This window comes from Thrips palmi, unplaced genomic scaffold (assembly GCF_012932325.1).
Source record: "Thrips palmi isolate BJ-2018 unplaced genomic scaffold, TpBJ-2018v1 HiC_scaffold_1, whole genome shotgun sequence".
Classification (NCBI taxonomy): Eukaryota; Metazoa; Arthropoda; class Insecta; order Thysanoptera; family Thripidae; genus Thrips; species Thrips palmi.
In genome coordinates, this window is record NW_023144620.1 from 8897762 (window position 1) to 8911830 (window position 14069).

The window sequence follows — 14069 nt, forward strand, 5'->3', positions numbered from 1 at the left end:
CTTCAGTATGAGAAATTCAGTTCAGCAACCCTGGCGATACTCCCTGTGGACAGAGAACTCACGCAGTCTGTCCATACTCCCCGTCTGCAGCGACTTGGAGTCCCACCTTCGAACGCTACTTAACTTCTCGCAGTTCTCGCCCCGGCATCAGAAAAATTATGATGCAACTATATGTTTTTCTTCAGAATTTGGAAATTTAGTAAATTTTGGATGTGGTCAATATATTAGATCAAAGCTTTGCAGCATGTAAGGTGGTCTTTGGATGAATTTTCGTCCTAGTCCGTCCTCGAAATTATTAGGATCTTTTTTTAAACAAAAACACGAGGCGAGTGTGATGCACTGCTCTACTTGGATACCTTTGTAAAACATAGCTTGCTAAAACTGGCCAATATTGGAATGTCATGACATTGGCCAATTTTAGCAAGCTATGTTTGACGTGGGCGGACGTTCATTGAAAGGACACCTTCGGAATGAATTACAAAACAAGAAAAATGACAAAAAAAGAACCAAGAATAAAATGCAACAAAAACAAAAAGTGGCGCGTTTTAAGGTGCTCCAAGGTGCTCCGCAGGGCCGCGCGGGGCGGGATGCTCGCGGTGTGGGGCTGGCCGCCGAGGCCCCGCGACCCTTGCGATGCAAAGGCCGTGAGTTAGTTCTGAATTGTAAAGAGGTTCTGCAGGGAGGAAGGGGTGGGGGAGGGGTGCATCCGCTCCAGATCCGGTCGGGGGAGAGGAGGGGAGGGGCGCGCCAAGGAAGGGGAAGCCCGACGCCCCCGCCGACCGCGCCGCTGTAATTTGTCATATCGCGCCAGAAGTACTTCCTCTCCTCGCCCGGCGTCCCCGCCCCGCCCCGCCCCGCCCCGCCCCGCCCCGCCCCGGGGGCGTCGAGGGTAGAGTCGTAGAGTCCGTCCGCGGGGCCCCGCGCCGCCGCGCCCCCGCGCCTCGCCAAGTGCTCCACAGTGCTCCGTACACCTTGTACTTTGCACCCCGGCTGGCCGGCCGGCTCGAAACAAAAGGCTCCGTCCCTCCAGTTTTATTGTTTGTTATTGAACTCCCCCGGCGGCGGCCCGGTCGCCGCGCCGCAGCACCATGCAAATCCCCTTGCTTAACGCGATCTGATCCGCGCGGAGTAAAAGTATCTGCCGTTCCGCCGACACGCCGCCGACCGACCACCACTCGCGAACCGTTCCCGCGGCGGCCAGCAGCGGTCGGCAGAGATCTGCGCATTATTATCCGGCAGCCCCTTGGAAAGGGGAGGGGGGAGGGGGGGGGGGAGTTTAGCCGATGACGCATGCTTCATTAGACGCCTATTCAATTACGCTGCTGATTGTTGGCGCGCACAATGGCCGTCATGGACTGCTCGGCCCCCACGGCCCTCATGGCCTCCATGGCCTCCATGGCCACACGGCCTGCATGGCCCGCGGACAATTAGACCAGCAGCGCCAACATCTCACGGACTTATTTTTATATTTTTCCCAGTTTCCTCCCCCCGCCCCACCTTCCCCCGACGACTCTTGATGATTGCCCCGAGGTGTATGCTCTCCTGTCGATGGGTTAGCGATAGAAGGGCGTGGTCGGCTCGACTCCCCGCGCGGCCCTCCGGCCCGCCCCGCCCACTGCCGCCCGTTACACTTTTTACACTGCACCGAGAAACTCGCCGCTACTATGAAAACAGCGGCGTGCGGTCCGCGGTGTCGCGAAGATGCGCGAAGCACCGCGTTTGTGGTGTGGTGGCACGGGGAAGCGTGTGTGTGTGTGTACGGTCTAGTTCGCAGGCCGCGGGGTGGAGGGGGCGGGGGGCTGGAGGCGGCTGGAGGCTCCAGGGCGCAACGAGAGTTAGTTAACGGCTTTTCGGCCGCACCAGCAGTTTGAGAGCGCGCTGGTCTGCGCCGAGCTGCCGTGCTGCACGGCGACCCCTTCAACCCCAGCACAGGCCCCTTCCCCCGGCCTCGGCCCCACCTCGGGCCCCACGGCCATGCCACGGCCTCGGCCAGATAGATGGATAGATAGATCCACCCGAAAACCACTGAGCCAATTATGATTCGCCAATCGGATTCCTATCGCCGCGGCCCCGCAGGCCTCGCGGCCGGCCTCGGCCAGCACACTGTGAGTCGTGCTCGACGCTCTGTCTCTGTCGCACCTAGGGGACGCCCCCTGAGTGCGAGAGAGACGGAAAGGACTCGGCCGTCAGGGCGTTATCTCGCCGGCCCGCCATCGGGACGATCGGGACGACCGCCAGGTGCCAGAGCCATCCTCCTCGTGGAGTGAATTCTCGGAAAAGGAGAAACTTGGCTTTCTCTTCTTATCTCCCCCAATTATTGCGACGTCAGTTTGGCCCCCATCGCGGAGGTTCTCCGCGCGGTAAACGAGCGGGGAAGCGAAATGGCCCCGCCAAGAATCCTCTTCCCCCGGGAACGGCACGGAGCAGACCGCACGGCGCCGCACGGCACCGCACGGCGGCGGGGCTCCTGCAAGACGGACGACGTTCCTTTTATGATTCGCCCCAGATTGACTCCTGGTCACTTCTCTCTTCTCCTCTCTCCTTTGGCGGGACGTTTTTTCCTCCTTTCAGGCGCGTTTTCTTGACCTCCCTGCCTCACCCCACCCCACCACACCCCACCCCACCCCGCCCCACCGCGGTACTCAAAATGATGGAGCCCCGAACGGGCCATACTAGACGGCACACGGTGCGACCGCGCGGCGGCGCCCCGCCCCGCTAGCCCTCCCAGTGCCACCCATTGGCATATTGGATGGGCTGCTAGCGACGCCACTGCCTAGCGCTGCCTCGAGGCTCGCCTGTCGTCTCTCATGTCTGTGATGTGCGTCGCGGCGTCGCGGTCGCTTCGTCTCGGCAATAAACTTCCCACCAAGGCGATCGTCACTTGCGCGTCTGTCTGTCTGTCTGTCTGTCTGTCTGTCTGTCTGTCTGTCTGTCTGTCTGTCTGTCTGTCTGTCTCCTGGTGATGATGGAATTAAGGTATCACACCTAAGTGACAATGTCGAACTAGTTGCTCCAATATTACAAAACATAATCAATAACTCAATAAAAAAAGGAATTTTCTGCGATGAAATCAAAATTGCCACAATCAGGCCTATTTATAAAGCTGGATCACCCCGTGAATATAGTAATTATAGACCAGTCTCCATTTTATCAACTATAAGCAAGGCAATTGAGCTGTATATGTATACACATTTATTCTCATACCTCAAAAAGTACAAAGTGATTGATGAACACCAATATGCCTATCAGAAGGGAAAGAGTACCATTGATCTGTTACAAAATTTCTCTGACATAGTAAATGAGTCCTTGGACAAAGGTATGCATGTTGTTGTAATGTTTGTGGATTTGTCTAAGGCTTTTGATTCCATTAGTCATGAAAAATTATTGAAAAGCTTAGAAAATATTGGTGTGAGAGGAGGAGCGTACAAACTGTTTAAAAGTTATCTGGAAAACAGAATGTGTAAGGTAAGTGTGGCAGGAGTTGATAGCTGCTGTGTAAAACTTAAGTATGGTGTACCACAAGGCAGTTTTCTTGGTCCCCTGCTGTACTTGATTTATATAAACGATCTAAAACGGTGTTTTAAAAAATGTAAATATTTTGTGTATGCAGATGATACTGTGATAATCTCTGTGCACAAAAACTTAGATATAGCTGAGGCAAGACTGCAGGAGGAGTTTACTGAGTACCAAAATGGTGTCATGATAAGAATCTCATAATGAATGGAACAAAGACTAAAGTAATGCATATATCCACTCCTTATATTGCAAGAAGAGATCTTAACTTAAGATTTCATTCTATTGAGTGTATACACAGTAATATTGTAAATTGCACCTGCAAAATGAATATTGAAATGGTGGAGTCGGTGAAGTATTTAGGGTTGATAGTTGATAAACATCTAAACTGGAAAAGCCATGTTAAAATGCTAAGAGGGAAGTTGAGGTGTTGCCTGTATAAATTATCACAATTAAGTAACTGCTCCCCACATAACATAGTAAACATGGCTTATACAGCCCTCTTTGAATCAGTCATGAGTTATGGGCTTGAAGTGTGGGGATCTGCCTCGGATACAAACCTGCTCCCCATTAAATCATTACAGCAGAGAGCTGTAAAGATTGTGAAGAAAAAGCAAAGAGTTCCATTACCAAATAATATTTTAACATTAGAAAATTTGTACAAATTAAAAATTTTAAAAAGAAATTATTTTAAGAAAGATTTTAGAAATATAGCGCAACATAGGTACTTAACGAGAAATGAGAGTTTCCAATATAAGATAGGTATGAATAAGTATGGTGATAGACTGACAGAGGTGGTCGTGCCAAAAATACTAAATAAGATGCCAGTAGATTTAAGGAATATACAAAGTCAAAGTGCCATGAAAACAAAATTAAAACAATATTTTTTAAGTGCAAACAATTGAAAAATCTAAATAACAAAAAAAGGTGGAGTTTAAGTTGTAAAAGATTTTTTTGTTTGTAAAAGATTTTTGTTTGTTTGTTTTTATTGATTGTTATGACAGAAAGACAGCAAATCCACCCCTGACAAGCAGTCATGCTTAGGGGTTGTCTTTTTCTAGTTTTAGGCAGTTTATGATTACTATGTTAATGTTTCTATCTGTAAGTGCCTTGTTTAAGTTTTTCTTAATAAAATACGAATTGAATTGAATTGAATTGAATTGTCTGTCTGTCTGTCTGTCTGTCTGTCTGTCTGTCTGTCTGTCTGTCTGTCTGTCTGTCTGTCTGTCTGTCTGTCTGTCTGTCTGTCTGTCTGTCTGTCTGTCCGTCCGTCCGGCCGGCCGGCCAGCTGGCCGCGCGCTCAGACACAAGTGGAGGCAGCTGGGCGCGAGGCAGGCCGGCACCCGGGGCGTGGAAGTTTCCGCCGGGCGACACGGACCAGCCACAAACAATATCAACTTGGCCGACGGGCAAGAGTCGGCGTCGGCTGAGTCGATATTGTTTCCGAAACGGCAGACGATCAGCGTGGCTCAGCCTCGTCAGTTTAAGTTCACGACGGGCAGGAGGACGGCGGGCACGGCAAGCGCCTGCGAGGTAGGCAACGGTGCGACACGCGTGTGCGGCGGGAGAGTACAGCCGCGCTCCGCAGGCGCTCGGTGGAGAGCAGCAACCAGGTGGAGAGCGGCGGAGCGGAGCCCCTGGCAGTGTCGGCAGTGTAGGCTCCACAGAAACTCCAACTCCGAAAGTGGAAGCATCACTCTGCACAACGCGTTGAGCATTGTCACATCTCCGTGCTGCGCGGGGCAAGTCCGTCGCCAGACAGCGAGCCAGGCGGGCAGCCAGGCAGCCAGGCCTGCCCCAAGCGGGGCGGCAGTGCTGGGGGCGGGGGCGTTTCGCCGGCCGGCTTGTCTGCGGTGGGGTGGCGGGGGGCGGTGGGGGTGGAGGGGGTGGCGGCCCGCCGGCGGCACGTGCCCGCTTGCCCGCTCCAGACGGGCGTCGCGACGCCGCCGCGCGTCAGACAGCGCCGCTCCGCCGCGCGCGCTGGTCGGCTGCTCGGCTGAGGCAGGCGCCAGGCACGCCAGGCACGCCCCGGGGCCCCGCACACGACGAGAGCACGCTCGCGCCGCGGCGCCGCGATCCCCGAGCACGCCCCGCGGGCCCACCCCACAAACACCACCACACTGCAAACGGGATGGCGCCGCGCCACCGCCGCCGAGGCGCCTGACTCGGTCTCGGTCCAGCTGACTCCCAGTGTCGTGGGTGTCGGCCTGATGACGAGGCGGTAGTGGTCCGCCACGAAGGGGCCTAGCCAGCGACGCCACCGCAAGCAGTGTCTAGCAGTGTCTAGGCGAGGCTGTCGGCCGCCCCACACTGTGCAGCGGGCCTGGAGGCGGACTAGCAACCAAGAGTGACTTCTTCGACGCTCTTCCTCGCCGTGTTGTGCCGGGATTCTACTCACAACACAAACGATAAAACACCGAATCAGCTTGAAAAAAGTGAACGCCTCTCAACTGTCGTCCTGGCCGTCATCGCACGGCGACGTCAAGACATTTCCTTGCCCGTTCCAGAACAAAATGTTCGCCGCCAGGATTACTCTTCAGGCTCTCCTCCCAGCGGCACGTAAGTATTTTTGTTTTTCAAAAAGTGTGAATGGCCGATAGGATCTTTAAAGGGTTCCATCCACGTAACGTAACATCTTCTGTCCCTACCGCACCAACTGGTAGTCCATAAGGACAGACCTATGAAAAGTGTTACGTAATAAGTGAACGACCCTTAGCTGAGACAGAATCAGCGTGCAAACTCTTGGAATTTCACGCTTTCAAAGAGCAGACAGCTCGAAGGTTCGTTCCACCTGGTGGCCTGGTCCCGTCTGGCCCACAGAAGCGCCGCGCACTGAGGAGGGTTTGCCCAGTCGGCAGTCCCACTTCCGGCACCGCCTACCCTCCAGCTGCCCAGGCCTAGAATGCAGGCCTCAGACCGTCGGTGTGCAAGACTGCCCCCGGCAACCCCCAAAACGGCCAACGTACGAGGGAGGCCTCCTTTCCTTGAGTGCCACGTAAAGTTTGGGATCCACAGTCAGACGCCTGGAAAGGCGAGACTCACGGGCGCCCCTGATAAACGCGTCGGTGTTTCTCTGCCCCGCCGGCTTTGCCCGCGTCCAAGTTCCGAATCCGCGTCCCGCACCTGTGTCCTTCGCGTCGGCCGCGCCCCCCGCGGCAGACTGCGGTACTGCAACGCGTTCAAGTCACCGGGGGGGCCGCCCACGCCGTGCCCCGCAGCAGCCTCATCCTGACAGTCGTCACCGTCACCCTGTCTCTCACGGGGCGTTCCGTGGGGGCGTGCGCGCGAGAGAGAGACACAGAGCGACGACAACGGCTCTCGGAGTCAGTCCGCAGAAACGCGCTCCCCGCGACCGAAGCTCGTCGTAACCCCCCGCGCCCCCTGAGTACGGACTCGCTTTTTACTCTGTTTTCAAAACCGTGTCGGAGGAAAGGCTGCGGAGCGCAGCTTCGCGCCTGGACCGCGCCTCGCCCCGCCGCGCCACGCCCTGCCACGCCCCGCCCCGCCCCCGGATGCGCTAGTTTCAAATAATCCCATTAGTCAATATCGCCGCCAGCTGCGTTTGTTTATGCAAGGAGCGCCGCGCTGCCGCTCGGCCGCTCGGCGTGGGTTGAGCAGATCATGGACAGGAGCCGGAGGGAGAGGAGGTGGAGGGGAAGGGGGAGGTTCGCTGTAAAATGAAGAAAACACTGGGAACCCTCACACCGGAAATAAATAGATGATTAGAAGTTGAATGAGTGTCACGGCGCTCCGATGATGTCGGTTAACGCATCTGCAGCGGTCTCTCTCTCTCTGTCTCTCTCTCTGTCTCTCTCTCTCTGTCTCTCTCTCTCTCTCTCTCTCTCTCTCTCTCTCTCTCTCTCTCTCTCTCTCTCTCTCTCTCTCTCTCTCTCTCTCTCTCTCTCATTCTCTGGTCCGCGGCATGCCGGCCGCCACACAGTGGGCCAGAAGACCGGTGGAGGCGACGAAAACTCTAGAAGCGTTTTGAGCTCCAGAGTCGCTAAACAGGACTCAAACCAAACGTGTGACCCCACCAATGGACTGCTCTCCGAACGAGGAATCCATTGGTGGGGTCACACGCTCGGTTCGAGTCCTGTTTGGCGACTCTGGAGCTCAAAACGCTTCTAGAGTTTTGGCCGCCTCCACCGGTCTTCTGGCCCACTGTGCGCCATATGTTCTCAGAAGCTTAAGCCTTTTTTTCTGTCGTCTTTTTATCTCGTCGGCGTGACGACACACACTCACACAAATGCTCGACGTGCCGTTTCTTCCGCAAACACGCGTTTTTCGATCTGCGGCGGAGAAATGGGTGATGGGGCTGGCGTGGCGTGGCGGGGCGCGGCGGGGCGCGGCGGGGCGTGGCGGGGCGTGGCGGGGCGTGGCGGGGCGTGGCGGGGCGCGGCGGGGCGTGGCTCGGTGCTCCATCCCCACGCGAGGGCGGCCAGGGCGGCCCGCGTCGCGTGGCGGAATAAGCTTCCGTGTGTGGGCGACGCCGGGCGACGCCGGGCGATGCCCCGCGATGCCTGCCGCAAACCAATCACACCTCCACTGCGGCGAAAGGGTCCCGCTTGTTTGGAAAAGCGCGGCGGCGGCGACCGGCGGACAGGTTGCCCCACAAACGCCCCGCGACAGTTAATCATTTTGTTCCCCTCTTTCTCTCTTGAATTTTCTTTATTCATTTCCTAAATGTTGTATTCATTTCCCTTCCCCATTTGTGTGCGTACGTGTGTGCGTACGTGTGTGTGTGTGTGTGTGTGTGTGTGTGTGATGCGGCGGCACTTTCCATACGAGGCGTTGCGGTTGGCGCTCCGTGGATGGATGAATGAAAATCGCGGCGGATGTGTGTTTTCTTCTGGATTTCTGGCGCGGGCAGCTAGTGGCGCGGCGTCACGCGACCACGGCGGCCTCGACGCGAGCGAGCGTCCGTTGCGAGGCGTGCCGGGTCGGGATGCGGCAAGGCTGGAGAGAGAGAGAGAGAGAGAGAGAGAGAGAGAGAGAGAGAGAGAGAGAGAGAGAGAGAGAGAGACAGATGCCGGGGCGTGCCGGGGGATGCCGCAAGGGAGGGAGAGAGACAGATGCGTGTGAAGGGAAGCCAGTGCAGAGGAGCCTTGTCCCTATCGACAGGCCCCGCCTCCCACAGGGCGCCGCGATACAGCAGCGGAACAAAATCACTTGGGCATCGCGTTATTGGCTCACGCGAGCTCACTTCTTGTCTTCTTCTTCTTCTTCTTCTTCTTCTTCTTCTTCTTCTTCTTCTTCTTCTTCTTCTTCTTCTTCTTCTTCTTCTTCTTCTTCTTCTTCTTCTTCTTCTTCTTCTCTTTCTTCTTCTCTTCTTCTTCTTTCTTCTTCTTCTTCTTTCTTCTTCTTCTTCTTCTTCTTCTTCTTCTTCTTCTTCGTTGTTGTTGTTGTTGTTGTTGTTGTTGTTGTTGTTGTTGTCGTCGTCGTCGTCGTCGTCGTCGTCGTCGTCGTCTATGTCCGCTCCAGTTGTACATACTGATTTTCAAAGTGACTTCGTCGTGATGCTTCTTGGCGGTGTACCGTGTGAAACCGAGAGCACAGGGCCAACCAGGCAGGGCGGCGGGATTGCAAACAACAGAAAAAGGTGCGCGAGAGAGGGAGGCAACGCAGAAAGAGAGAGAGAGCGCGGCTCGAAACAAATGTACTTATGTAAACTACCAACTTTGCTAAGCCTCGAGAGTGGCAAATAAAGTGAAATGAGAATGATCTCCTGGAAAATAAATAAAAATAATGCGAAAAGCAAGAAAAATGGGATTCGGCCCGCACCGCGGCCCTTGGAGGAGTGAACTAATATAAGAAGGATAAAGGTGGGCGGAAAGCCGGAGAGGTCGGGGCGGGGCGGGGCGGGGTAAACCGTATCCGGTACGCGAAACAATGAGAAACTTCCAGACAGAGCGGCGGGGTGCGCATCCCAGTATGTAAAGCCCGAGCTGAGGAATTACAATGTCATTCTTTCCGTAAGACGATCCCCCCCCCCCGCCTTTCCCCCCCGTAACCTTCTTCCTCTTCCAGCATCTCTCATCTCCTAGGAGCGGCCTCCCGCGAGACGAGATGCGAGCGGCCGGACGAGATCAACTCTGTGATTTGGAAAAGGAATTGTGTGTGTCTGTGTCTGTGTGTCTGTGTGTGTGTCGGGGGATGCGCCAGCAGCTGAGATGTGCCCCAGCGGCTTTCCCCCCACCCCCAGCCCACGCCGCGTTGTTTTTTGTCTCCAGACGAGGATTTAAGTTTGCTGATGTTTCTGATGCATCGCCGCACCGTTCGCAGAGCAGCAAGGCGAAAGCAAGCGGAAGCTGCGCATGCCGTCACTGCACTGTAAGTGTCTTACGGTGAAAGGCTGCACCAACATATTATGGTGGTGATTTTCTCCATAATACGAAAAAAGTTCGTCGAAATATCTGGAAGGTATACAATGAATTTCGAACTGTAAGTTACGAAGTCAGCTGCACCACCATAATTTGGAGAATCTTCACCATAAGACTTTTCAGAGTGTGCCGCCCCTTCAACTCGTTTTGCTGTGTGTGTGTGTGTGTGTTTTTTTTGTGTGGGTTTGTTTGTGTGTGTGTGTGTGTGTGTGTGTTTAGTTTTTTTTTTTGGGGGGGGGGGGGGGCGCAGGAAGTGTTGATTCGCTGTGACTAGACAACGGCCAGCGCTCTGCCAGGAGGGACGCTGGTCCTATCTCCGGCAAGCGATTGCGCTTTCGGTCCGCCGCGCTTGCTCCGCTTGCCCCGCTAACCAGACCCTCTTCTTCTCTGCTTTCCAGTTTTTGCCGTGGCCGTGGGCGTGAGCTGGGAGGAATGGTGGACCTACGACGGCATTTCGGGTGAGTGGCGGTGGTCGCACTAGCAGCGTGTTTTTGCACTACTTTTCCCCGCGGACCTGGCGCCGTGCCGTGTGATTACGGTTAACGCGAAACACGTGAACGTGAATGTGAATGTGACGTGAGGAGCGCCAAAGCCGGCCAAATTGCCGTCATTACTGAGCCGTATGCAACACCACGGCGGCCGACTCTATTTACAGGCCTCGGCACTGCACTGCAAAGCAAGGCGCGCCACGGCACGCCACGCCACGGCACGCCACGCAACGGCACGCGACACAAGACGTACGGTCAACATTACGCGTGCGAATAAACCAGCAGTGTTCGCAGTTAGCAGTAGCGGTGCGGTTTGTGTCTTCATGTTGGCAGCGTCATTAAGCGCGCTGCTGCAGCAGGGGTGCCGGTGCCGGCGGAGGCCGCGAAGCACCCCGTCTTGGCGAAACTACTGTTACCGTCGCCGCGCCGTGGATAAACGCGCGTTACCTCCATTAGATGAAGTTCTCCTGCACCGATTCTAGTATTTTTGTGTGCGTGAGAGGAAAGCATGCATCTAGTCTCCTAGATCCTAGTGTCCACTGCAGTCTTTTTTCCTTCCCCCGCGTGGACGTAAGTCGCGAAGCTGTTGGCGGAGACTGTACTGGAAGACGGACTGGAGAGCGTGCCCGCGATGGCGAGACACTGCTAGACACTGCCCCGCACTGCCCCCTGCTCCGTCCTGCTCCCCCTCTTGGGGGTGACTAGATGACCGGACGTTGCATGCCTCCGAGACGTTTCTGGTGGCAGCGCGTCCGTCCCGGTTCGCTCGCCACGCCACGCCACGGCCACCACTACACTGCCAACGGCCGGCACGTCCAGCAATAGAGGCCGGCGCACAGTGGGCCAGAAGACCGGCGGAGGCGGTCAAAATCCCGGACGCGTTTTCAGCTCGAGCTAAGCAGGGCTCGATCCGAACGTGTGACCCCACCAGTGGATTCCTCGTTCGGAGAGCAATCCATTGGTGGGGTCACACGTTTGACTCGAGCCCTATTTAGCGACTCTGGAGCTGGAAACGCGTCCGGGACTTTGACCGCCTCGCCGGTCTTCTGGCCAGCACTAGAGGCCGGCAGGTTACTGTCGAGGACTTCCTAATCAAGCCGCGGCGCACTTTCAAACCTCGGACACCGCGCGATAAAAGGCCGTGCCGTGCCTTATCGTCGGACGGGGAGGAGAAGAAGGCCGGCAGACTGATTCCGAGAGTCGCTCTGTCTCTCTCTCACTCATGGGGCGTCCCGTAAGGGTGCGAGAGGGACAGGGCGACGGAAACGACTCTCGGAGTCAGTCCGCAGGGCGATGGTGATGCCTATCTCAGTGCCTGCGTTGTGTTAACAGGCCCCGCCTTCTGGGGGCTCATCAACCCCGAGTGGAGCCTCTGCAACCGGGGACGCCGGCAGTCGCCCGTCAACCTGGAGCCCGACAAGCTGCTGTTCGACCCTAACCTGCGCCTGCTGCACGTCGACAAGCACAGGGTAACGAGGAAACGAAAAGAAAATTCACCATAAACCACTTGAAAACAAAGGAAGTTAGTAATTTTCCTTCCGGCAGGTGAACGGCGTCCTGGTGAACACGGGCCACTCGGCCGTCTTCACGGTGGACAACACGACGCGGCGGCACGTCAACGTGACGGGCGGCCCGCTGTCCTACCTGTACCAGCTGCACGAGCTGCACCTGCACTACGGCCTGCACGACGACATGGGCTCCGAGCACACCGTCAACGGCCACGCCTTCCCCGCGGAGGTGAGTCGGGGCCTCGGTCGGGGCGCGGCGCGCAGTGGGCCAGAAGACCGGTGGAGTCAGCCAAAATCCCGGACGCGTTTCGAGCTCCACAGTCACTCAATGGGACTCGAACCGAACGTGTAACCCCACCAATGGATAGCTCTCCGAACGAGGAATCCATTGGTGGGGTCAAACGTTCGGTTCGAGTCCCATTTAGCGACTCTGGAGCTCGAAACGCGTCCCCAGCTTCCCCAAACCTGGTTCTGGACCCGCCCCTGGTTCGAGGCATGGGCATGGGCGGCAAGGCAAGGGTCTCTCTGTCTCCGTCGCACTCACGAGGCGTCCCGTTGCGGTGCGACAAGGATTCGGACTCGCTCCGCGGCGTGAAAAGAATATCGGAACCGAGAGGTTCAAGCAGAGGCACCGGCGCCGACCGTCTTCAAGGGGCGGCGGACTGAGATGTCACCTCCGTCCGGGGCAGGCTAGGCGGCTTGCCGACGGCAGCACCCCTCCGCTCGCATGGCGAGGCCAGGGCGAGGCCAGGGCGAGGCCAGGGCGAGGCCAGGGCGAGGCCAGGGCGAGGCCAGGGCGAGGCCAGGGCGAGGCCAGGGCGAGGCCAGGGCGAGGCCAGGGCGAGGCCAGGGCGAGGCTAGGGCGAGGCCAGGGCGAGGCCAGGGCGAGGCTAGGGCGAGGCCAGGGCGAGGCCAGGGCGAGGCCAGGGCGAGGCCAGGGCGAGGCCAGGGCGAGGCTAGGGCGAGGCCAGGGCGAGGCCAGGGCGAGGCTAGGGCGAGGCCAGGGCGAGGCCAGGGCGAGGCCAGGGCGAGGCCAGGGACAGACACGGCAGGCACGCGCCCCCCGGGCACACGGCCGCGCACGGCACACACCAACAGGATTCAATATGGCTCACTCACGCCCCCCGCTGGTTGCGACCGTGCCGCCGTTACGCGCCGAGGGCGGCCGAGGGGCGCCGTCCAACACGCGCTGCGTTTCTTACAGTCGTGTTTGTACGTACTGCGATCATTTTTACCGATTTTCACCATCGTCTGATACGTTGCAAGTTTGTTATACGCTGGAAACGTGTACTTGTCAACGTAAGGTACGTCTGATTTGATCGCATTACGTCATAAGGCAGTGCGATGAATTTTACTGTGACCTTGGGTCATCACTTAAACGTTTACTGCAATGATCCTTTCGTTGTAAAAAAAAAAAAAACTCGACGTGCTAGTTAACTGCGTGTGTGCACCGTGCCATGACTTTTCGTGGATTTCCCTCTCGACTACCTTTGAAATACACAAACTGTTTCCCTGCCTTCCGTTCCGAATCGTCCGGGCCAGCCGTCCACCTGTATCTGGTGGCGCGGCGTGGCGCGGCGTGGCGTTGTGGCGGCGATGGCGGTGCGGCGGCGCGGCGCCAGCTGTTATTGAAAGAAGTTCTCTCCCGGGGACCCAGATTAAAACAAATAAATATCTACGGTGCGGCCGGTGACTCGGCCCGGCGGGGGTGGCGGGGCTGGCGGGGGGGGCGGGGGTGGCGGGGGTCACCGCGTCCACGCGGCCCGCGGGGAGAGACGGCGTACGACGGGACGTTGCGAAATGGGAATCCGGAATTCGGGAATCTTTGGCGGGAAACACAGAGAGGCGATCCTTTGAAGCCCGGCCGCGCAGTGTACACAGCCCGCGACTGAAGAGTCGGCGCTCCGTCTCTCTCGCACCCTCACGGGACGCGCCACGAGTGCGAGAGAGACGGAGCGACGCCGGCCATGCTGCGCTGGATACTCAAGGGCTCTTCCGGGCACTTGGCTCTGCCGGACTCCATCTACCCGGAGGAGTGCATCTCCGGGGCCGAGGAGGGTCGGGGGAAAGGGTCGGAGGGTCAAGGGCCAGGCCGACCCTTTGCATGGGCCGCGCCGACCCGAACCCCGTGGACGACAATGCGCTGCGAGTTCGCGCTGCTCCACGCTCGCGCCGCGGCT

General features: G+C 57.2%; 1 protein-coding gene across 1 annotated transcript in view; it reads left to right on the top strand.

Moving 5' to 3' along the window:
* Window positions 1-5587: 5587 nt before the first annotated feature.
* LOC117654296 (carbonic anhydrase-related protein 10-like) overlaps window positions 5588-14069 on the top strand; it is a gene marked incomplete in the record, with an annotated part of 12521 nt that continues 4039 nt past the window's right edge. Inside the window, 4 exon segments of the mRNA XM_034400835.1 lie at window positions 5588-6072; window positions 10292-10351; window positions 11714-11850; window positions 11927-12118. Of these exon segments, the coding sequence (XP_034256726.1) occupies window positions 6027-6072; window positions 10292-10351; window positions 11714-11850; window positions 11927-12118 (435 nt within the window).